Raw genomic sequence first — 22734 nt, 5'->3', positions numbered from 1 at the left:
CATATATATTCATTGATTTCATCGATTCTGTCTCGCGTTATTGATTGACTTACAAATTAAAGACAGCAGACATGTCCTAAACAATTAATTTGTTGTTGTTTTAGCCGCGCCTGCTGCGTAGATTTACGTAATCGACCTTGTCCCCGTCAACACGCATTCGCACCACACCTTTAGGCTTTACTTGACGTAAAAGGTTACTCAATATCTTGGGCCCAGGGAAAGCCAAAAATGCATTTTACCAATCTTCCTAATCAAGAAGAGTATTTTGCATAGATTCACTTGTCAATGAAATGGATCTTATCGATTTCAATGAACGGCACCATCGCAAAGGGAGCGGGTGTGATAATGAACCGAAACGTATCATTTTGAAGCCAAACAGTTCTTCAACTAAATGTTGGCGATGAGAATGGTGAAATTTGATGAATCAAGGGGCGTTGTCTGGCTCACGAATGACTTACGGAAAAGAGTGAAATGGCCCACCGCTCGACTGCTGCCTGCATGTAAAAAAATTGGGTCAACAAAGCAATGAAAGTGTTGAAGCAGCGCTCCCTTCGCCGACTATATAAACTCGTCCGCCGTCGTTGCAAACCATCAGTTGTTCAACTCGTCATCCCAAGACAACATCATGAAACTGGTAAAACAACCCAACAATTTCTTCCCTATCGGCGCTTTTCGACATTGAGTACTGAAAACGTTTTCTCTTGTCTTTAACAGTTCGTCGTTGCCGCTCTTTTGGCCGTTGCTGCCGCCGCTCCTTCCAGCTACGAGCCGGCCTACAAAGCCCCTGCTCCCTATGGCGCTCCTAGCTACAAGGATAACAAGTACGCCGACATCACCGTCACTAGCCAATCGGACGAGCGCAACATCGATGGCAGTGGTGCATGGAGGTATTCTTTATTACAAATTCAATTTGCACCTCGAGATCGCAATTCGGTCCTAACTTTTCAATTTGTTCTTTAGCTACGCCCAGTCTGACTACGCCACTCGCGACGAGTCCTACGCCCAGAAGAAATTCCAAGGCAAAACCTACGACTCTTACGGCAAGGAATCCTACGGTGAAGTCCAGGGACACACCAACAAAGGATCCTCTTACTGGGTTTCCCCTGAAGGCCAGAAATTCACTTTGACCTGGGTTGCTGATGATGCTGGATTCCAGCCCAAGGGTGACCACTTGCCCGTCGCTCCCGTCCACGTCTACGAGCTCCCCGTTGCTCCAGTCCATGAATACGAACTCCCAGTTGCCCCCGCCCTGCCCTACCAACGCACCGGACTCGGCTATTAAAATCCTGACAAATATCGTGTCATCTATCCTATAACTATGCCAATGTAATTTATTGGTGTGAAAACAAATATATTTTACCTACGCTCACGTTAAAAAAAAATGTCTATAGCAGCGCCTTTCGTTTATTTCAAAAGAACTCGGCAATGTTTATTAGTTCAATCAAGTTTCTCCCCACAACGCTGTTTAACACGTAGAGCTCTTTCGTTCGGGGTCTGTAAACATCAAGTACGATGCTATAAGTGATATACTCACGAATTTGGACTAGGTCTTTCCCATCAACGCTAGAAAGTTGTGGAATGCACAAGAGCGAGATGAAGAATTTGTTCGAATGAGAAACCTTGGCGCTTTCTCGAGTGTTATCATGCAACAAAGGGTCTAAATTAAATTCGTTTGTTGGTCAGGTGGCAAACTTGATTTTTTGGCTTCAAAATCCAACGTTTTATGGCAACCATTTTAACTAAGAACTTACCAGAAGCAAACAACTTGGCATTTTATTTTATTATTTTATTTTGCATATTAACGTTGTCCTATTCCTAATCGATTGCGCAAGGCTCTAGCTGTGATTATTGCAAGAAATGATTGTTTCAATCTGCAGTGAAAACTGTTCCGGGACATTAACCATATTGGATAATGAATTTTTGATTCCCTTTTTTAAAAATTCGAAACAGGTTTGCAATCATTTCTGGAACGCGGGAAATGGTGGATGTCGCAGAGGTGACGACGCTGATTGAACGGCCATGGCCTTAATTGAATATTCATTAAAGAAATTGAGATTACGGATGCTGTCGGTTTAGTTTAGAGGCTATCACGAAATCAGGGATTGTCTTTTCATTTGTAACAGAAACCAAAAACAAAAAAAAAAAAAAAAGGTTTGTACCCACAGCAGGGGAGAGATTTGATGACTCGATGACCCTGGCCTGAAAGTCTGGAGCATAACAATGAAAAATTTGCCTATAGAGCGAGATTTCACGCAACGTTGTAAAAATGCGCGCTTTCCAAATATGAGCCATCGGTTTGTCTGGTAATGTTGCGATGACTTACGATGAGAGTACAGCCACTTTCTATTCAGCTTCATAATATTTTCAACGAAGCGCTATGTGCGCCGTGATTTGACGGTGACATGTTTATCATTATAGCTCGTCATAACGTGAATTTAAAAATAGAATAACTTAGATTTCCGCAATGAAATCTTTGTTGGTGGCTATTGGAAGGCCGATGTGATTTTTGCGAAAGCGAATCACGGGTGAAAGTCACGGACATTCGACGGACCTTTTATGGGAGTTTGAACGACCGAAAACAGACGTCTTTGCAGACATGGTGTCTGACGCAACGGATGGCGGGGGAACTTGTTGGTGCGTTTAGCTGTAAAGGAGAGAGCGTAAAGTGATGCCATTTTATTTTTTTGAATTTTTGCCATGGTGTTGCTAAAAAAAAAAAAAATGTTCAGGTAGACTCGTTTAGTATCAGCGCCCAAAAGAGCTTTGCCGAGGGCTTACCTCCGGTGCAACGGTAGTTTCGCTATGCTCGTTATGAATGCAATTACATTGCAAACACGTGTGTAATGTGTTATATTTATAGCAATATCGGTTTCACTTGCGAAATTCAAACACTTTGGGCGATGTATATGGTTGGTGGTTTGGAGCTTTGCGTGCTGGCATGAAGCAGAAATGCAGCATGAAAAAGACCGTGTTAGACATGACCAAGAAGGTACTGATCAAAGAACTATAAAGAACTACCGATAAATAGTTAAGTATAGTGACGGAAGGATATGCATTTACCATAGCTTCAAGATGTGATTAAAACAACCGAACTCTAAATGACCCATAAAATGCCTTGTGACATATGAAATCAAGTAGAACTGTAATGTTCTAGCCCTCTCTAGTTTTCCTCGCATAAAAGCACCGCCTTTAATCTAACTCAGCTATTGTAATTAAATTAGTTTTAAAAAAATGCAAAGTATTTGAGATAGTCTTCGCTTTATATTTCCTCGTGTTTTACACCGACAACACAAAAAGCATTAAGGCATAAAACACGTGGATTTAAATTATTATTTTTTCAATCGGGTGTTCAATAATTTAGTAGATCTTGTAGCCTTTGCCGTTGAATGGGATGTGGACGGGGGCAACGGGGAGTTCGTATTCATGGACGGGAGCAACGGGGAGCTCGTACTCATGGACGGGAGCGACGGGCAAGTGGTCACCCTTGGGCTGGAATCCAGCATCATCAGCGTTCCAGGTCAAAGTGAATTTCTCGCCTTCAGGAGAAACCCAGTAAGAGGATCCCTTGTTGGTGTTGCCCATAACGTCCTCGTAGGTGGCCTTGCCGTAAGAATCGTAGGCGACTCCTTGCATCTTCTTTTGGGCCTGGGACTCTTCGCGGGTGGTGTAGTCGGACTGGGCGTAGCTTTATTACATAAGATGAAAAATAGCATATATTGAAAGATGTGTTCACTTTCGAAGGGTCAATCTTTAATGTTACCTCCATTGGCTGCTGCCATCGAGGTTGCGCTCGTCAGATTGGCTGGTGACGGTGATGTCAGCGTATTTGTTATCCTTGTAGGCTGGTGCGGAGTAGGCTGGTGCGGGGTAGGCTGGTGCGGGGTAGCTAGGAGTAGGGTACTTTGGGGCGGGGTAGCTTGGAGCCGGGTAGCTGGGAGCTTTGTATTCCTGCTTGTAGCTGGAAGGAGCAGCGGCAGCGATGGCCAAGACAGCGGCGATGACAAACTGCCAAAGACATTTCAATATTAGAAACAATGGAAATGAGTTTTTACGATTTGTTGTTGCTCACCAGCTTCATGTTGAATTCGGTTGAGTAAAACAACTGATACATTCGGTCTGCGAAATCCTGGCTTATATAGTCGGTGAATGGAAATATTTGATCACCCATGAAATGACCCAATTTTCAACCAAATTACATTTTCATTCGGCTGTGCGTGAATGTGTGTGTGTAGCTGGCCCTTCGAATCCCTTCACTTTGCCAATCCAGTTTAGATGAAGTATCATTCATTATGACAAGTTTTAATTTTTTCTGACCATCCCAAGCAAACTGTAATATGAGCGCTTGATCGACTTTCCTATAGTCTATAGGTTATGAGATTTAATTGGGACTTGAATCGGATGACCATCACCTAAATCCAGCAGCCTAAAAGTTAGACTTTAACGAAAAATTTCAATAATTCGGACAGGGTAAACATTTCACCTTCATACTGGCGCAGCAGGTCGCATTAACACAATCTGTTTGCTGTTGACTGATTTTCTAATAAGTTAACGCAGTATTTTATGTAATAGGCTCACTCTATGCGGTGCAATATTCTTTTTAAGATAAGGATTATGAAGAAAACCAAAAGGCATGAAAATCGTAGTGTAGCAACATAGGAATTCAGGCCTCCATAAATAAAAATTCAAGGATTTCACAACGGGGCGTTATGGAGATTCAAAACAGGCATCGACATATAGCCAATACAGGCGATAAATTGTAGAAGCCTAGATCAACCGCAAGAATGTTGGGTGTGGTCGATAAAGATCCCATTATTTTATTGTAAGACTTTTTAACCTAATTCCAACGCGTTTGAGTTTTGATTGTCATGAAACAGTCTCGAGTTAAAGCATTTTGTTTAGAATAATTTGATCGAGAAGTTTTGTTTTTTTTTCTATAAAAGAAAAACTCATCTACATTATGAAATATTTCGAGGTTTCCATAAACTTATGATGTTTTATACTGGACGAAACCTTTATGAAACCCTATTGCAATGAAATGAAACAAACTTGGATAGGTTGATTGCTTTTATATTTACACCACGCATACGGTATCAAGATATAAGTTATGGGACATTTCTTCAATATTCAATTATGTGTCGGAAATCTAGTAGATCTTGTATCCCTTTCCGTTGAACGGAATATGGACGGGGGCAACGGGGAGTTCGTATTCATGGACTGGAGCAACGGGGAGCTCGTATTCATGGACGGGAGCGACGGGCAAGTGGTCACCCTTGGGCTGGAATCCAGCATCATCAGCGTTCCAGGTCAAAGTGAATTTCTCGCCTTCAGGAGAAACCCAGTAAGAGGATCCCTTGTTGGTGTTGCCCATAACGTCCTCGTAGGTGGCCTTTCCGTAAGAATCGTAGGCGACTCCTTGCATTTTCTTCTGTGCCTGGGACTCTTCACGGGTGGTGTAGTCAGACTGGGCGTAGCTGTAAATTGAAACAATTAAATTTATTAATAAGAGTATCTTTAATCCCTAATTTAATGAGATATGGAATGAAATTCACTCACCTCCATTGGCTGCTGCCATCGAGGTTGCGTTCGTCAGATTGGCTTGTGACGGTGATGTCGGCATATTTGTTATCCTTGTAGGCTGGTGCAGAGTAGGCTGGTGCGGGGTAGCTTGGAGTAGGGTACTTTGGTGCCGGGTAGCTTGGGGCTGGGTAGCTGGGAGCTTTGTATTCCGGCTTGTAGCTGGATGGAACAGCGGCAGCGACGGCCAAAACAGCGGCGATGATGAACTGTTGACCAATGTATAAATTAGTTTAAGATCTAAAATGTTCTTCAGCTCATTGAGCATTAGGAATCAAATGCCTTACGAGCTTCATGTTGTACTGTGTTGATTTGATAAGCAACTGATGGTTTTGGTTCTCCATACATGGGCTTTTATAGTCAAGTGAATGGTGAATTACATTCAGTTGACCTAGTTGTTTTGGCAGCCACATTTTGTTCTAGCTGCTGAATTTGGGCGTTGTGCAAAATTGCTGCACTCTCACCTTTCACATTAGCCACATTGCAACTCTTTTTTTTCTTTGGCTGACAATTGTTTTTCTTGACTGTAATTTGATTGAATATACTAATTCAATTCATTAAGCTTTTTTGATTGATGAATTGAAAATGATTTCATTACCAAAAATTTTCATTCGTGGGCGCAGCTGCAATTTGCTGGACTGTCAATGTTGCTACTCTTGGAGGGTCCAGTTTTAACCAAGGGTTAGAAACATTTATTTAGACGAACTGAATGCAAATGCAGACTGGATATATTGATTTCCCCATTGATTTTTCCTTGACTTTTCCAAAGCGAACAACTTTTGGAAATCGCAGAGATGTCCGATTATTTCCTATAGGTCCTACGATCATCAACCGGTGATGATAGAAGTTCTGAAGCATAGGCACCAGCATAATGTTTTCGGCAGATACGTGTCGAACACAACCACTACATTGCGAGAACCGCAACCTGCGATGTAAATCATAGTTAGCCACTGAAGGACGGTGATCTTCAAAAGTAGGTCGTGAAACGAAATGAAATGGAAAACGACACGCCCAATATTCGGCCGACTATATAAACCCGTCTGAAGGTAATGGAAGACATCAGTTGTTCAACTCTTCAACAGCTCTCAACATGAAACTGGTAAACGGCATTTCTTTTGATTTTATTGGTTTACAATTGCATCGCTTATTGACAAGTTTTCATTTCTTTTCGTACAGTTTGTCATCGCCGCTTTCTTGGCCGTCGCTGCCGCTGCGCCTTCCAGCTACAAAGCTCCCAGCTACCCAGCCCCAAGCTACCCGGCACCAAAGTACCCTACTCCAAGCTACCCCGCACCAGCCTACCCCGCACCAGCCTACAACAAGGATAACAAATACGCCGACATTACCATCACCAGCCAATCTGATGAACGCAACCTCGATGGCAGCAGCCAATGGAGGTGAGTGAATTTCATTCCTTATCTTATTAAATTAGAGATTAAAGATCCTTTTATTAATAAATTTAATTGTTTCAATCCACAGCTATGCCCAGTCTGACTACACCACTCGTGAAGAGTCTCAAGTTCAGAAGAAAATGCAAGGAGTCGCTTACGATTCTTACGGAAAGGCCACCTACGAGGACGTTATGGGCAACACCAACAAGGGATCCTCTTACTGGGTTTCTCCTGAAGGCCAGAAGTTCACTTTGACCTGGGTGGCTGATGAAGGTGGATTCCAACCCAAGGGTGACCACTTGCCCGTCGCTCCCGTCCATGAGTACGAGCTCCCAGTTGCTCCCGTCCACGAATACGAACTCCCAGTCGCACCTGCCCTTCCTTATTCGCGAACTGGACTCGGCTATTAAGTTCTCCACTTTCGTTAGTGAAATCCGAGAACAAATCTGAATGATGTGACACATGTAAATGTTAAATTATTGGTGTCAAATAAACGCAAAATATGTTTTTACATCCGTCCAATGTTATGAAGCAAGCAAGTATGCCGAAGCATTTATGAAATAGTACCAATTGATAGTCTATTGCTCTGTTGCGCTTTTGAAAATCAATTAAGTCACCGTTGATAAAGATAATTCAGAAGATTGAAAAAAAATCAGACATTTTTTGAAGTGTTGATGCCAAATTATTTCTTTTTCCTCGAGTAATTTTATGGCTTTTCGGGATTTATTTTTTGAGAGTACAGCCGGCACGATTTATGTAGTACTTATGACGGTACCTATGAGCTAAGGAGCTACGTACTTGGCTTTATTTAGCTAATGAGTAAATTGTCTACGAGCATTTGGCTATAGCCAAACGTACCAGAGAAAACACTCAATGAACGAGGAGCGATTTTTATCATATTTGTATATAGTCCTCGGTGATGTTTTACACCTGACGGTTGGATAGACATATTCCAACAGACATGGACACAAATATACGGAAAGCAAACATCCCATAAACGCTGGAAGACAGTGCACAGTATTAAACTATCTACTACTTTAAACTCTTTACTTGCGATCGATTCTGCTTTAATATTCTGTTAGTGAGAGCACACTATTATGAAATGGGAAACTTAAAAATGTATCCATCGGGTTAAACAGCAACGTTACCTTTGTGATTCTTTACTTTAATGAATTGAAAAACGATCTTGGCTATTGTTGATTGCGTTTTTATTTACACCACCCATACGATATCGGATATAAATTATGGGACATATCTTAAACATTCAATTGTGTGTCAGAAATTTAGTAGATCTTGTAACCTTTTCCGTTGAAGGGAATGTGGACGGGAGCAACGGGGAGCTCGTATTCATGGACGGGAGCAACTGGAAGCTCGTAGACATGGACGGGAGCGACGGGCAAGTGGTCACCTTTGGGCTGGAATCCAGCATCATCAGCAACCCAGGTCAAAGTGAATTTCTCGCCTTCGGGAGAGACCCAGTAAGAGGATCCCTTGTTGGTGTGTCCCTGGACTTCACCGTAGGACTCTTTGCCGTAAGAGTCGTAGGTAACTCCTTGGAATTTCTTCTGGGCGTAGGACTCCTCGCGGGTAGTGTAGTCAGACAGGGCGTAGCTAAGAAACAAATCATCATTTTAAGTCCATTTTAATCTCAAGATTCAGATTGAATTTTTAAAAATGGTAATGTAAGTATTCGGATAAAATACCTCCATGCTCCACTGCCATCGATGTTGCGCTCGTCAGATTGGCTGGTGACGGTGATGTCAGCGTATTTGTTATCCTTGTTGTAGGCTGGTGCGGGGTAGGCCGGTGCGGGGTAGGCTGGTGCGGGGTAACTTGGAGTAGGGTACTTTGGTGCCGGGTAGCTTGGGGCTGGGTAGCTGGGAGCTTTGTAGCTGGAAGGCGCAGCGGCAGCGACGGCCAAGACAGCGGCGATGATGAACTGTTGACCAATGTAAAAATTAGTTTGAGATAAAAAGGACTCATTGAGAATTAGCGATTAAATGTCTTACGAGCTTCATTGTTGTACCCGGTTGATTTGTTAAACAACTGATGGTTTCGGTCCTCCCCTCCTGGGTTTATATAGTGGAGTGAATGGCACGGAACATGCAGTTGACCTAGTTGTTCTGGCAGCCAGTCTCGTTCAAGCAGGATAGGTTTGGGCGTTGTGCAAAACATGCTGCTGCACTCTCACTTTTCACACTAGCCACATTTACAGATTGTTTTCTTTTGGCTGGCGCATGTTTTCTTTTTATTCTCTTCGATTGTAAGATTTGAACTGAATATTGGCAACCTGCAAGTTATTGCCAGACTGTCAATAAATTTACACCTGGCGAGTCAACTGTCAGCTTAGGGTAAAAGCGATGGTATATTCAAAAACCAAACTATTTTACTACGTCTTTTAATTTTCGTTATCTCAGTAGGTCACACCTGAAGGGTGAACTTTTGCTATATTTATGAACTGCTAATAAAAATGGAATCTGTTGGAAATCGATCTACGCTGCTGCCTCTATGCCATTTGATATGGACTAAAAGCAATGAAGCACTACACTCAGCATATACTGTTAATTATTGTTTTTTTTAATGCTATCACCTGATTTGCATGGGAATGAATATGATCTAGTTTAAGCCTGGAATGCAAACCAAATAAGTTAACCACCAAAGGACGGCGATCGTTACTTTCAAAAGGTAGTTCGAGAAACGAAACGAAATGGAAAACGACACACCCAGTTTTTTGCCGGCTATATAAACCCGTCTGAAGGTGAACGAAGGCATCAGTCGTTCAACTCTTCAACAGTAGTCAACATGAAACTAGTAAACTGCATTTCTTTTGATTTTATTGGTTTACATCGTTTAAAGAAAAGTTCCCATTTCTTTTCGTATAGTTCATCATCGCCGTTTTCTTGGCTGTTGCTGCCGCTGCTCCTTCCAGCTACAAGCCGGAATACAAAGCTCCTAGCTACCCTGCTCCTAGTTATCCTACCCCAAGCTACCCCGCTCCAGCCTACCCAGCACCAAGCTACAACAAGGATAACAAATACGCTGACATCACCGTCACCAGCCAATCTGATGAGCGCAATCTCGATGGCAGCAGCCAATGGAGGTAAGTGCATTTCATTCCTTATTCTCACCAACATAGGGTTTTAAAATGTTCATTTTCTTTCCATTAAATTCTTTCAACCCTCAGCTACGCCCAGTCTGACTACACTACTCGCGAAGAGTCTCAGGTCCAGAAGAAGATGCAAGGAGTCACCTACGATTCCTACGGAAAAGAATCGTACGGTGAAGTCCTAGGCAACACCAACAAGGGATCCTCTTACTGGGTTTCCCCTGAAGGCCAGAAATTCACTTTGACCTGGGTGGCTGATGAAGCTGGATTCCAGCCCAAAGGTGACCACTTGCCCGTCGCTCCCGTCCACGTCTACGAGCTCCCAGTTGCTCCCGTCCACGAATACGAGCTTCCAGTCGCCCCTGCTCTTCCTTATTCGCGCACTGGACCAGGCTATTAAGAAATAATGATTTTGTGATTGAAATATGTATGAGATAAACCGTGCAAGTCTAACTTATTGATTTAAAATAAACGCAAGTTATGTCTTATATCCGTTCAATGTTAAAAAAGAGAATAGAGACAGTTAGGACACACTAAAGAAATTTCGATTTTGCATGATTTTTTGGTATATGTCAATTACCATCTAAAAGAACGAAGAACGGAGACTCGAACCCGTCACATCTGCATAGCAATCAAATGCTAAAGCACAACCCCACACATCATTGCATGAATTGATATAGCCACCCTACCCTACTAGCCGCCAAGAATTGTTGTTGGTTAGACTTCTATTTCCAACAAGGTGGGATAGACAGCCAATCATCGATACCCGCAACCCTCTTTTTCTGCCTACAACATAATTACGTAGTCTAGTAGCAATTAACTATTAGTAGTTAGTCGTACTACCGAGGTTGGTACGACTAATCAACCTGCATATAACAGCCATAGTAATTCTATTGCGGAATAGAAAAAGAGAACGGCAAAACAAACTTAACCGCATTTAAATAAGCCACAATTCAATACGGCTCCAGAGTCCTTGACTTTGACCACCTATATTGTATTTACCACCGAGCAGGATGTGATATTATTTTTTTTTACTGGATTAACATGAAGTGCTCAGTTGAAACTGCTATTGGCATTCAAGGGGAAACCCAAACGATTGTCTAAACGAAGCGAGTCATGAGCGAAAGTCAAAGTCAGGGACGTCTGGAGGACCTTGCGCATTCTTCAACGCTCCATCTAAAACGCGGACGCTGGTATGTCTTTGACTTTCAAAGAATTCGGTCGCAAAATTAGGTCAGAAAAACTGTTTTTTAGTAAGACCTCAACAGTTTTAATTATGCACTTCTGCTAGTAGCCTTTAATTTGCCCAAAAAGAGATAACCCCTCTTCCCCACGTATAGAACAAGTATAGATCCTCCTGCTCTTACAACTTTACCTCGCACATTTCATTAGAATTTGCCTATTTTACGGCCATTCATTTCAATCTTTTATGGTTACATAAGAAGTATTAAACTCATCCAAATTCTATAGAAAACAGTTTTACGTGAAATTCATTACGTATTATTTTATTTTTTTGCAAGCGAATTTGCATATGGAAATTGTAAACAAAATTGGAAAAATGTTATGAAAATGAAAGGGCGTGATGAACCCCCGCTGAGCCACAGATAAGTTGGCGTCGAGAGTGAAAATGCCAATCGCTCACTGTTCTGTAAATGTAAAAAAACTGGGTCGACTAGCGGAGGCGTCCAAGCGTCCATCCCACCTCTGACTATAAAAAGGTGTTTCTGATCAACGCAAACCATCAGTCTGCTAGCCTATCACTCACCGTCAACATGAAACTGGTAAGTTTCAAAATCATACGCATATATGATTCAATAATTCATACCGCAAAGTTTCATTTTCGTTTCAAGTTCTTGATTGCTGTTGTCTTGGCTGTTGCCTCCGCCGCTCCATCCAGCTACAAAAAGGAGTACAAAGCTCCTGAAATCACGATCGTGAGCCAATCCGACGAGCGCAATCTCGACGGAAGCAGCGCATGGAGGTAATATCCTATTTCGCTATTCCTTCGCATTCAAATGTTGTTGTTGCCATGAATTGCTAACGGATGGCCGCGTGTATGTATAGCTATGCTGGATCTGACGGAACAACCCGTGAAGAGTCTCAGGCGCAAAAGAAATTCGTTGTGACCACCGTCGACTCTTACGGCAAGGAAATCAAACAGGAAGTCTTTGGTAACACCAACAAAGGAAAGTCCTACTGGATTTCTCCAGAAGGCCAGCGATTCACTCTGACCTGGGCCGCTGACGACGCTGGATTCCAACCAAAGGGCGACCACTTGCCCGTTGCTCCCGTTCACGAATACGAGCTCCCCGTTGCTCCCGTCCATATCCCCTTTAACGGAAAGGGTTACAAGATTTACTAGATTCCCCCTACAAGAAACGTCGCATAAATTATTTCCGTGTTGTCTATAGAAGAATGCCTTTAATGTGTTGTGAATAAACGTAGATGCAAACGCATTTGATTTTGGTCTCCATCTATTGAGTGAGTGGAATAAATGGTTGATTTTAATTACTGTGTAATGGTGCTTTCGAAAACTATACCGTTGGAATACATACACAAGCCAAAGCAATCACATCTATATGATGGACTGTAGATTTAATAACCAATGAACTTTCCGCCATTTTTTAAGTTCTTAGAATTGTCAAGTCCTACATTTACAGTTTAAGCTTCTTGTCTATCAAAATGACATGCGACCCAACGGATAAGAAAATGAAAACTTGTTGAACAGCATCTAGACTGTAAATAAATCGTGAAGGTAATCAGTCCCGTAAATTACCTGCCACCTTGGAAATCAGATAAAGTGCAGGTAAAAACTGCAAGGCAAATCCTGTCCATTTAAGGTCGTTTGTAGTAGAACTACGATAGAAATTCTTTAGACGATAAGGGTAAACACGCGTCACGTCACGAACATTGTCTTGCATTTTCTCTTCGGCACAACTCCTTTCAATCTACCAGCTTTTTGTTTTGCTTGTCATGCTGACCGAAATTGAACGAGGAGAAAGTATACGACCACCCCCTTCGAAAGAAATTTCCAAAAACGACAACTTGTCAAAATGCTTTTACATCTACTGTGTTTATTCACAACAACACATTCAATGTTATGCCGGGAAAGAACGTATAGGAAATAATTTATATTAATATATCTAATCAGTTGAAGAGGAAGAATCTAGTAGATCTTGAAGCCTTTGCCGTTGAAGGGAATGTGGACGGGGGCAACGGGGAGTTCGTATTCGTGGACGGGGGCAACTGGGAGCTCGTACTCGTGGACGGGAGCGACGGGCAAGTGGTCACCTTTGGGCTGGAATCCAGCATCATCAGCGGCCCAGTTCAAAGTGAATCGCTGGCCTTCGGGGGAGATCCAGTAGGAAGATCCCTGGTTGGTGTTGCCGTAGACTTCCTCTTTGGTTTCTTTGCCGTAATCATCGACTTTGGTGACGACGAATTTCTTCTGGGCCTGGGATTCGCCGCGGGTGGTTCCATCAGAACCAGCGTAGCTACAAGTAACAGAAGATTGTATATTCAAGTCTGAGTATTTGATGATGTCAAAGAAGCAAGGATTTTACCTCCACTGGCTGCTGCCATCGAGGTTACGCTCGTCCGATTGGCTCACGATGGTAATCGCTTTGTATTCATCTTCCTTCGATTTGTAGCTGGAAGGTGCGGCGGCGGCAACGGCCAACAGAGCAGCGATCAAGAACTGAAAAGAAAAATGCAGATTAGTCCATTTTGAATTGTTTCATTTGTTTTGCACTTCATTGTATAAAATTAATAATTCAAAATAAGTAATTCTTGTTTTGGCTGATGCTTACCAGCTTCATGTTGATTTTGGTTGTTGGTGTTTGGATGACTGACGCTCTTGTTCGCCGAACGTGAGTTTATATAGTCGACGAGGTGAAGGGCAGACTAGAATTTGAGTGACCTAGTTATCTCGTTATAAGACGCAAGATAGGATAGGAACGGTGCCATATTCTAGGAGAGAAACAGGACTCAGGACTCTCACTTTCTTTGCCCATTGAAGGTGGCCAATGCTATAAATGTTTATTTAAATATGCATATCTTGTTTGTCATCGTTTTTTATAGTGGCCACTACTGGCTAGAGGGCAGTAAATTTCCACTTTTTTTTTTTCCTCAAGGTCTGTCCGTCTAAAAGATATCCCACTGCGAGATGACAATATTTGATATTTTGCTATTTTAAACCAATCACACGTACGTCATGGCCCTGTTTTTGGAAACTCGACTTTACGACGACTTTCATTGCATTATGCAACGTAAGGAAAATCGGAAACAAATTGAGATCGTGACGTGATTCGATTTCAAATTGATTTTAACCAAAGTTCAATGCGACCTATGGTTTGACAGATCTAGTAGATGAACAAAGAGCCACGTAATCAAGGGCTGTATAAACGATATGGGCACATCCACCACAGCTACAGCAGCAGTTGTTAACAGTGGTTAGAATCGAATCGCATTTGGCTCCCAACCCATCGTCAACATGTTTTCCAAATTGAAATCCGTATTGCTGTAGTAGCAGCACGTAAGCTGAATAAGTAATATTGAGTTCAATTCCTTATCATCGTATAATTTCTAAGGCTCAAAATGGCGTCACGTAACTGAATCACTCTTGCAATTCAATGAAATTGGCCGCTTTAATTTTATTCCTTTCTTTTCCGTGTTTAAAAGAGAATGTGCATTCTCGGTTCTGAAAAAGATATACATCTAGATAACCTTTTCGACTGTCAATGACCCTATCAGAAATATTCCAAAGGATTTATCGTTCACTCTTTGTCATCAAGCCATAAAATCGAAGGGCTTAAACGAAAAAATGTCTATAATCCTTGTATAGTTATCGGTTTTCTGCGACATATCCAAATAAGTAGATACCCATAACGGCAGCGAAATTTAAATCAACAATGGCAATCGCTTGAAACCGCACGTAAAGGTTTTACCCAACACGGCGAGGTATTGGGGGTCTGTTCTTCAGAACTGGGTCATCAAACGAAAGTACTCAAAAGGGCTCACCTTTCTCTGACTATATAAGCCCTGTTGCAGGCCAATCCTAGACATCAGTTGTTCAATTCATCAGATAAACTCAACATGAAGCTGGTAGAAAACATCACTCATTTTCCATCAACGTCTTACTGAAATGTTCTCTACTTTTCATTTCAGTTCTTGATCGCCGCTCTCTTGGCCGTTGCTGCCGCCGCTCCTTCCAGCTACAAGACGGAGGAGAAGAAATACGAAAAGGACTACAAATACCCAGAGATCGTCGTCACCGGCCAATCTGATGAGCGAAATCTCGATGGAAGCAGCCAATGGAAGTAAGTTAAGCCTCTAATCATCTAGTCGTTCATTCATCCGGAGAAAGACAAGGATTTTGCTAAACCAACATTTCATTTCTTGATGCAGCTACGCCCAATCCGACTACGCTACCCGCGCCGAATCCCAGGCCCAGAAGAAATTCGTCGTCACCAAAGTCGATGATTACGGCAAAGAAACCAAAGAGGAAGTCTACGGTAACACCAACCAGGGATCTTCTTACTGGGTTTCACCTGAAGGCGAGAAATTCACTTTGACCTGGGTTGCTGATGATGCTGGATTCCAGCCCAAGGGTGACCACTTGCCCGTCGCTCCCGTCCACGTCTACGAGCTCCCAGTTGCTCCAGTCCATGAATACGAACTCCCCGTTGCCCCCGTCCACGAATACGAACTCCCCGTTGCCCCCGCCCTCCCTTACTCCCGCACTGGTCTCGGTTATTAAATTAGCCTTTTTGTGTCAGACACATCAAGATCATGTTGTGCGTCCTAATTAGGCCAATTTATTTATCAAAGTCATAAATATACCGAAATAATCTCTTAAAACTCATAGTGACTTGTTACGTTTCTCATTGGCACCTGTGGGCAGAACGAGGCACTTCATTATAAACGTTCGACTGTCATATTACTTCACCAAACTCAGTTTTGGTGTCTCTAAAATAGCAGAAATATTACACGTAAACTTAGAGCCGCTCAGACTATCGTGCAGCACTCATCCAAATGTCTGATGCTACCGAGAGTATCAACTATACCGACAGGGCATCCGCGTCGCTATTGTGTTATATTCATGGGTCTCTCCGGTAAATGACGAAATTCCATGAAGTTTTATTTCGTCCCCGCTGACTTTTCTCATCTCAATAATAGAAAACTGTTTGATATTCATCCAGCAACTCACAAATGTAAATTTAAATGACCAAAAACACTGGGCGTGTTCAAACCGTCTGTTACTAGTTGGTATACCGTTAAAGCTCCTAGAGGGGATCAATTTCATTCCAACGCACCAAATAAAAAAAATAAAAAATCGAAAGTTTACAAGTACCTAATGCTTGTACAGTTATCGTAAACGAAAATGGTGCGCTACATTCCTATTCATCACTTTCGAACAGGTAATTATTTGCCAATTTGATTTTGTTTTGTTTGTTTGTTTTTTTCTAAAAAGAGAAACGGGTTTTTGAATAACAGGGTGAGACCATTGTATCACATCATTAAATGTCTATTGGAATGTGACCTTCAGTTACGTATACTTATCGCAAATATCAAATAGATGATGAGAACATGCACGCAATATTTTATTTTATTTTGTTTCACTGAAATGCCATCGGCATGGATAAACACAAAAGCGCCCGACGCAATTTTGCGGAACCCATTCATAGGTGAAAGTCATGGACGTTTGAAGGGCATGGCAGTAATTACAGCGAACGATGCAAGTGATTTGAAAAAAAAAAAGCCCCAAAATAACTAAAATAAATGTGGTGGTCTGGCGCAAACGATTGACGGCTGTCGAGGAATTCGGACAGACAATTGGGTCAGTGTAGGAGAAAGCCACAGGTAAGTCGACCCTAGGGGGGAAGGCTACGTCAGACCAAAAATATTGCAACAAAAAGGCTTGAGAGATCTCTGGCGTTTCCATGGAAGAACCCACTTTGCAAAATTGTTTTTTCCAACTCAAGTCTGTACCATTTTGGCGTTTTTATTGCTGTTATAGTCATAGAGATTTATTTCAATTCATTTTCCGTTACGTGACAGCTTGCCGACTGCATTTTTTAATGGCAGTCGGCCAACGTTGGCTATATGGAGTAGCCTAAGAGGAACTAGTATTAATAAAATAAAATAAAACATAAAGTGAAAGGAGGCTTCAATGCTATAAAGAAGTAAGAGGAGAAAAAAAAAAGAAATGTTACGGTGTAGGAAAAACACCCAACATCGGAGACTGGGCTGGCTGTAAAAAAATACAAAAATCACGAAGCGGGCAAACAATTTCTCCTTCCCAATATTGTAGGTCAAGAGCAGATTACTGTCTTTTGCTCACGTATAAATATAAGATCTGATCATGCAAAAAGGTATCAGTTACATTCAAACTAACCGACCTACAACAACCATGAAGCTGGTGAGTTACATTGGCTTGCCCAGCAAACGCTGGTTTCCATTTGCCCATTGCAAACTTGAACAATTGGACGACCTCAAAGCCAAGAAACTCTCCTTCTGATTGCTAATTAAATTCGATTGATGTATAGTTCATTATCGCCGCTGTCTTGGCCGTCGCTGCCGCCGCTCCTTCCAGCTACAAGACGTACGAGAAGACGTACGAGAAGGACTACAAATACCCAGAGATCGTCGTTACCGGCCAATCCGACGAGCGCAATCTCGATGGCAGCAGCAGATGGAAGTAAGTACATTTTCAATGTTCACTATCAACAGTAAGTTATATACTTGAAAAAGTACAACTTTCTAAATCATGCGCTTGCAATCTTACAGCTACGCCCAGTCTGACTACGCTACCCGTGAGGAGACCCAGGAGCAGAAGAAATTCGTCGTCACCAAAGTCGATGACTACGGCAAAGAAACCAAAGAGGAAGTCTATGGAAACACCAACAAAGGATCTTCCTACTGGGTTTCACCTGAAGGCGAGAAATTCACTTTGACCTGGGCCGCTGATGATGCTGGATTCCAGCCGGCTGGTGCCCATTTGCCCGTCGCTCCCGTCCACGTCTACGAGCTCCCAGTTGCCCCCGTTCATGAATACGAACTCCCCGTCGCTCCCGTCCACGAATACGAACTCCCCGTTGCTCCAGTCCACATTCCCTTCAACGGAAAGGGCTACAAAATCTATTAAGTTATTATGATTGTTCCTTGAGGAAAGAAATCTATATCAAATAAATATGGCGTGCAAAATGCCAACGTTCTACCATCAACGACACGTTGCACATTTTTATTTTGGGTCCTTAACTAGCAGTGTGAAACAGTAAAGTTTCCTCATATCTTTCGTAATTCCCGCCAATTCTCCGTTTGACCGTCTCGGTTAAGTATAAATCCTCAGATTTGAAGGCACAATGCAAAGGATTCTCCCGACATTTTTTTTCACCTGGAAGCCAAATGAGAACGGACGTTTTGTTCCAGCAATAAAGGATTGCAATGTTAAAGATATGTTTTATCTTTGTATCCAATGGCTGGAATTCGAAAAGTAAATCGAGCGTGTACTCTACTTGTATGGCTGAGCGTGACATGATTATGCCTTTAAACACCTGAACGAAAACCTGATCGCATCGTAATCTCCTGAGACGACTCGCTAAAGTTGGTGTGAAAATGTTCCACTCTTTATCGTTTTCTTCCTCCATTTGTGGAATTTGCAGTGAAAAGGCAACCTGACTCCAATTTTCCTTACCGTTACCGTCCCCTACGCAGGTCCGAACATATTTCGACGTTTCTACATTTTGATTAGCCTTTCCCGGAATGCGCCAACGTTGAGAGGAAGGACATGAACGGAGGCCTTCGTTTTCGAGCCTACACTCCAGACATTGTCATTAGCAAGTACTTCCTGGAATGAAAGTGACCCTGAAAATGAGTCTCATTTGATGGTTGCTAAGCGTGTGGACGGTATCCTAGTGCTGCGTCAAACGTTTCGATTTTGTTTCGATATTCGACACTCGTGTGGAGATACTGAACAAGGCTACATCATTTTGAAAGAAGTCGTCCATCAAGTTCGCCAGAAAGTGATTTGATGGCAATGTGAAAACAGGGACAATATCCCAAGAAAAGTAAGTTGTTGACATAATATTAGGTTTTTTCCAAAGTAATCCACTATCGAATGTAAAATGAAAATTATGTCTATTACCTTTAGTCTCTTTCAGTTAAGTTTGTGGTGTGCAAAACAGCCGGATGGAAATTGGTTACTGTTGCGGAAGATTGGTAGACTAGACTTAATTGATTTTTGATTTACGGCACTTGTATTTACACCAACATATTCACAACTGTTGTGGAGCATATATTGGTAAGGTGGATGACATCAATAACACTTTGATAATTTAATAATTTAGTAGCCGGGTCCGGTGCGGGAGTATGGGAGAGCTGGGGCAACGGGGAGTTCGTATTCGTGGACGGGGGCAACGGGGAGTTCGTATTCATGGACTGGAGCAACGGGGAGCTCGTAGACGTGGACGGGAGCGACGGGCAAGTGGTCACCCTTGGGCTGGAATCCGGCATCATCGGCGGTCCAGGTCAAAGTGAATTTCTCGCCTTCAGGTGAAACCCAGTAGGAAGATCCCTGGTTGGTGTTACCGTAGACTTCCTCTTTGGTTTCTTTACCGTAATCATCGACTTTGGTGACGACGAATTTCTTCTGGGCCTGGGATTCGGCGCGGGTAGCGTAGTCGGATTGGGCGTAGCTGCATCAAGAAATAAAGTTTTGGTTTAGCAAAATCCTTGTTTCTCCGGATGAATGAACGACTAGATGATTAGAAGCTAAACTTACTTCCATTGGCTGCTTCCATCGAGATTGCGCTCATCAGATTGGCCGGTGACGACGATCTCTGGGTATTTGTAGTCCTTCTCGTATTTCTTCTCCTCCGTCTTGTAGCTGGATGGAGCGGCGGCAGCAACGGCCAAGACAGCGGCGATGATAAACTGCAATTGGAGGATAAGTTTATAGTCAAACTGAAGATGTTTCAAATTCGTTGTGGGGTTGGATTGATTGAAATTTCTTTTGTTTTAGCGCTTACCAGCTTCATGTTGAATTCGGTTGTTGTACAACTGATACTTTTTGATCCGCCACCCGTGAGTTTATATAGTCGAGTGAAGGGAAACATCAGGTACGTTTGCTGTGACCTACTTGTCTAAAGGACATGTATAGTTTCCTTTATCGGTGTAGTAACAGAACAATTTTGTTGTTAGCCTCGCCCATGGGAAGTGCATAGAACGTCCTTTGATGCTTTTCGTTCCCTTACGTAGACATTGATTGCATATGGAATTCTACAATTTTTCTAACCTCGCATGTTTTTTTGAAAGGCAACTGACAGAAATACTTTCGCTCTACCCTAATCGAATTGAATCTTCTGTTTCTGGTCACACTACGTCTTTTTTGGGTTAACCTACTTGCTTTTCCCTGCGCATGTATCAGTTAAGAATGAGATGTGCCATTCACCGATTTCTAAATCGTTACTCATCTCAAAATGCTGGCATTTACGGAAATGCTTATTTCAAAGTAACTTTTGTCACCTTCGTTTTGAATAGTATTCCATTTTGCGTGAAAACCTTGCTTGTTGACCTACTTTTGTTTTGTGGTAGCCAGGAGTCAGCTTTTGTTTTTATTGACTCTACTTTCAACTGTTGAATAGATTAGTCCGAGACGTCGACCTTGCGAAAAACCCACCGCATTGCAAAAGTGATACAATTGGCTCTGGTTTTCCATTAGAGGTAAACAGGTACACGCATTTGTTTTTTGTGAATCCTGCTCAACAAGCCCATAGACGCCACTTGTTGTCCTACAGTTTTCACATAGTCGGTCGTACTTATCATAATCTAGACCTAGACCTACATTCGTTAACGGGGAAACGTTAGTATAAATTATTTGTTGTCGTGACGGAGGACGTTTTGATTTAAGCCATTCTGTCTACCCAACAATTGAAGTCGTGAAGGCCGTAGTTTGTCGTGACATTGCCAGTCAATTTGTGCTCAAACATGTTGATATATTTTCCGATCATTCAACCCTCGTTTGTTGAAAATTGAATCAGTGTTCTCTTAATGTTTTTGAACCCATAGTAACCAAGATGAATACCGAAATTTAGGCTGTTTGCATTGTATTATTTACAAGAAGTAGATAAATAATGTAGATAGAAGACGTCATAATCGAAAAACCCGTGGCATTAATTAAACGTTGCTGATTTAATAAATCTTGTAGCCCTTTCCGTTGAAGGGAATGTGGACTGGGGCAACGGGGAGTTCGTATTCGTGGACGGGAGCGACGGGGAGTTCGTATTCATGAACGGGGGCAACTGGGAGCTCGTAGACGTGGACGGGAGCGACGGGCAAGTGGTCACCCTTGGGCTGGAATCCAGCATCATCAGCGGCCCAGGTCAAAGTGAATTTCTCGCCTTCAGGTGAAACCCAGTAAGAAGATCCCTGGTTGGTGTTTCCATAGACTTCCTCTTTGGTTTCTTTGCCGTAATCATCGACTTTGGTGACGACAAATTTCTTCTGGGCCTGGGATTCGGCGCGGGTAGCGTAGTCGGATTGGGCGTAGCTGCACCAAGAAATGAAAATTTTGTTGAGCAAACTCTTTGCTTCACCGGGAAAAGAAGGGATTAACGATTAGAGGCGACACTTACTTCCATTGGCTGCTTCCATCGAGATTGCGCTCATCAGATTGGCCGGTGACGACGATCTCTGGGTATTTGTAGTCCTTTTCGTATTTCTTCTCCTCCGTTTTGTAACTGGAAGGAGCGGCGGCAGCAACGGCCAAGACAGCGGCAATAATGAACTGTTAAAAAAAAACCTTTAGTTGAAAAATGTCTTACAATTTTAATTGTTTTAAAGGATTTCGGAGCCAAAAAGAATCCTTTTGTTTATTGCGTACCAGCTTCATGTTGAGTTTGTTTGATTGTGTTGATCAACTGATGCTATCCTTCTCCTACGCGTGCACTTATATACCTGGCTTGGGGAATGCAAAAACAAGGATGGGTGTGACCTAGTTGTCACGTATAAGAACGTGTTTCTTAACGGTGCCATACTATGGAAGACACTCTCTCTTTCTTAAACCCTTGTTTGCATATGCCTTTATACGCGTATTCGTGCACTCCTGTGATTTGTGTCTATCAGGGTTTCTAAATAGTTACGGGCTATAATAGATAAATGTCAATTATTCTATTTCTTTCGAGATGACGAGACACAATTGTGAAAGACACAGTTTTGCAATATACGTGGGAATTTTCTCAAACTCGTTATCCGTTTACTATGATGTTATATAGTAGTTTGACACATTGTTTCTAAACAAAGGTCTGTATATAGATATTGGAGTGATCCTGTTCTAAAAGCAATTTAAGTTGCTGGTCCCAATCCGGTTCCTTTAATGATCGGAATGAATGGTCCACGCCCGTATGGTTGCAAAATTATGTAAAGTTAGGGACGCTAAGTTCTAATGCTATTTAATTGGGTTCACTTTTCCAGTAATAGACTTATACGGCCCGTTCCATTTGATTCAACCCGTTTTGATAACGTATAACAATTGGGACATTGCACACCAATTTTCCGTCAAAATTGAGATTACTTTCCATTTCTTTTGAATTAGTTCATCCCAGCAGAAACAATCCTCCACCCAATGTTGCTGAATCATAAAATTATATCCTATTGATGTGTCTT

The 22734-nt window shown here is 42.3% G+C and overlaps 10 protein-coding genes and 1 pseudogene across 13 annotated transcripts; 5 read left to right on the top strand and 6 right to left on the bottom strand.

Annotated features, from left to right (window-relative positions):
* The first annotated feature begins 494 nt into the window (after window positions 1–494).
* On the top strand, window positions 495–1485 carry LOC116915480 (annotated as a pseudogene). Its single transcript, XR_004390049.2, has 3 exons — window positions 495–634; window positions 715–887; window positions 961–1485. The product of XR_004390049.2 is annotated as a larval cuticle protein 65Ag1-like (transcript).
* Window positions 1486–3241: 1756 nt separating this feature from the next.
* On the bottom strand, window positions 3242–4161 carry LOC116915474 (endocuticle structural glycoprotein SgAbd-1). Its single transcript, XM_045169014.1, has 3 exons — window positions 4070–4161; window positions 3761–4005; window positions 3242–3685 (listed from the first exon to the last, which is right to left on the bottom strand). Exons 1-3 carry the CDS (start codon window positions 4109–4111, stop codon window positions 3358–3360), a joined length of 615 nt encoding a protein of 204 aa, XP_045024949.1. The 5' UTR covers window positions 4112–4161; the 3' UTR covers window positions 3242–3357.
* Window positions 4162–5051: 890 nt separating this feature from the next.
* Window positions 5052–5997, bottom strand: LOC116915451 (endocuticle structural glycoprotein SgAbd-1). The gene is made up of 3 exons (XM_032920598.2): window positions 5862–5997; window positions 5554–5783; window positions 5052–5471 (listed from the first exon to the last, which is right to left on the bottom strand). The coding sequence occupies exons 1-3, from the start codon at window positions 5985–5987 to the stop codon at window positions 5144–5146; spliced, it is 684 nt and encodes a 227-aa protein (XP_032776489.2). The 5' UTR covers window positions 5988–5997; the 3' UTR covers window positions 5052–5143.
* Window positions 5998–6611: 614 nt separating this feature from the next.
* On the top strand, window positions 6612–10559 carry LOC116915478 (pupal cuticle protein Edg-78E). Of its 3 annotated transcripts, none has more exons than XM_045169017.1 (3): window positions 6612–6673; window positions 6751–6971; window positions 10150–10559. In XM_045169017.1, exons 1-3 carry the CDS (start codon window positions 6665–6667, stop codon window positions 10469–10471), a joined length of 552 nt encoding a protein of 183 aa, XP_045024952.1. In that variant the 5' UTR covers window positions 6612–6664; the 3' UTR covers window positions 10472–10559. The 3 variants fall into 3 exon arrangements, with proteins under 3 accessions (XP_045024952.1, XP_032776524.2, XP_032776528.2); XM_032920633.2 differs by lacking the exon at window positions 10150–10559 and adding an exon at window positions 7054–7476; XM_032920637.2 differs by lacking the exons at window positions 6612–6673; window positions 6751–6971 and adding exons at window positions 9636–9776; window positions 9848–10065.
* LOC123466265 (larval cuticle protein 2-like) lies at window positions 8157–9123 on the bottom strand. The gene is made up of 3 exons (XM_032920616.2): window positions 8975–9123; window positions 8669–8904; window positions 8157–8576 (listed from the first exon to the last, which is right to left on the bottom strand). The coding sequence occupies exons 1-3, from the start codon at window positions 8981–8983 to the stop codon at window positions 8249–8251; spliced, it is 573 nt and encodes a 190-aa protein (XP_032776507.2). The 5' UTR covers window positions 8984–9123; the 3' UTR covers window positions 8157–8248.
* A 1179-nt stretch (window positions 10560–11738) lies between the features above and the next one.
* LOC116915501 (cuticle protein CP14.6) lies at window positions 11739–12527 on the top strand. The gene is made up of 3 exons (XM_032920658.2): window positions 11739–11852; window positions 11922–12052; window positions 12136–12527. The coding sequence occupies exons 1-3, from the start codon at window positions 11844–11846 to the stop codon at window positions 12431–12433; spliced, it is 438 nt and encodes a 145-aa protein (XP_032776549.1). The 5' UTR covers window positions 11739–11843; the 3' UTR covers window positions 12434–12527.
* A 598-nt stretch (window positions 12528–13125) lies between these two features.
* On the bottom strand, window positions 13126–14017 carry LOC116915462 (larval cuticle protein 65Ag1). The gene is made up of 3 exons (XM_032920619.2): window positions 13881–14017; window positions 13635–13768; window positions 13126–13565 (listed from the first exon to the last, which is right to left on the bottom strand). The coding sequence occupies exons 1-3, from the start codon at window positions 13887–13889 to the stop codon at window positions 13238–13240; spliced, it is 471 nt and encodes a 156-aa protein (XP_032776510.1). The 5' UTR covers window positions 13890–14017; the 3' UTR covers window positions 13126–13237.
* Window positions 14018–15027: 1010 nt separating this feature from the next.
* LOC116915494 (larval cuticle protein 65Ag1) lies at window positions 15028–15930 on the top strand. Its single transcript, XM_045169018.1, has 3 exons — window positions 15028–15174; window positions 15238–15389; window positions 15478–15930. The coding sequence occupies exons 1-3, from the start codon at window positions 15166–15168 to the stop codon at window positions 15827–15829; spliced, it is 513 nt and encodes a 170-aa protein (XP_045024953.1). The 5' UTR covers window positions 15028–15165; the 3' UTR covers window positions 15830–15930.
* A 1400-nt stretch (window positions 15931–17330) lies between these two features.
* On the top strand, window positions 17331–18296 carry LOC116915473 (larval cuticle protein 65Ag1). The gene is made up of 3 exons (XM_032920630.2): window positions 17331–17491; window positions 17619–17770; window positions 17860–18296. The coding sequence occupies exons 1-3, from the start codon at window positions 17435–17437 to the stop codon at window positions 18215–18217; spliced, it is 567 nt and encodes a 188-aa protein (XP_032776521.2). The 5' UTR covers window positions 17331–17434; the 3' UTR covers window positions 18218–18296.
* Window positions 18297–19309: 1013 nt separating this feature from the next.
* LOC123466260 (cuticle protein 3-like) lies at window positions 19310–20218 on the bottom strand. Its single transcript, XM_032920615.2, has 3 exons — window positions 20100–20218; window positions 19853–20004; window positions 19310–19766 (listed from the first exon to the last, which is right to left on the bottom strand). The coding sequence occupies exons 1-3, from the start codon at window positions 20184–20186 to the stop codon at window positions 19415–19417; spliced, it is 591 nt and encodes a 196-aa protein (XP_032776506.1). The 5' UTR covers window positions 20187–20218; the 3' UTR covers window positions 19310–19414.
* A 941-nt stretch (window positions 20219–21159) lies between these two features.
* LOC116915483 (larval cuticle protein 65Ag1) lies at window positions 21160–22091 on the bottom strand. The gene is made up of 3 exons (XM_032920641.2): window positions 21953–22091; window positions 21705–21856; window positions 21160–21619 (listed from the first exon to the last, which is right to left on the bottom strand). The coding sequence occupies exons 1-3, from the start codon at window positions 21959–21961 to the stop codon at window positions 21262–21264; spliced, it is 519 nt and encodes a 172-aa protein (XP_032776532.1). The 5' UTR covers window positions 21962–22091; the 3' UTR covers window positions 21160–21261.
* Window positions 22092–22734: the final 643 nt, after the last annotated feature.

The sequence above is a fragment of the Daphnia magna genome, linkage group LG2 (assembly GCF_020631705.1).
Source record: "Daphnia magna isolate NIES linkage group LG2, ASM2063170v1.1, whole genome shotgun sequence".
Lineage (NCBI taxonomy): Eukaryota > Metazoa > Arthropoda > Branchiopoda > Diplostraca > Daphniidae > Daphnia > Daphnia magna.
Note: the sequence above shows the minus strand (reverse complement) of the source record. Positions and strands in the feature narration are given on the sequence as shown.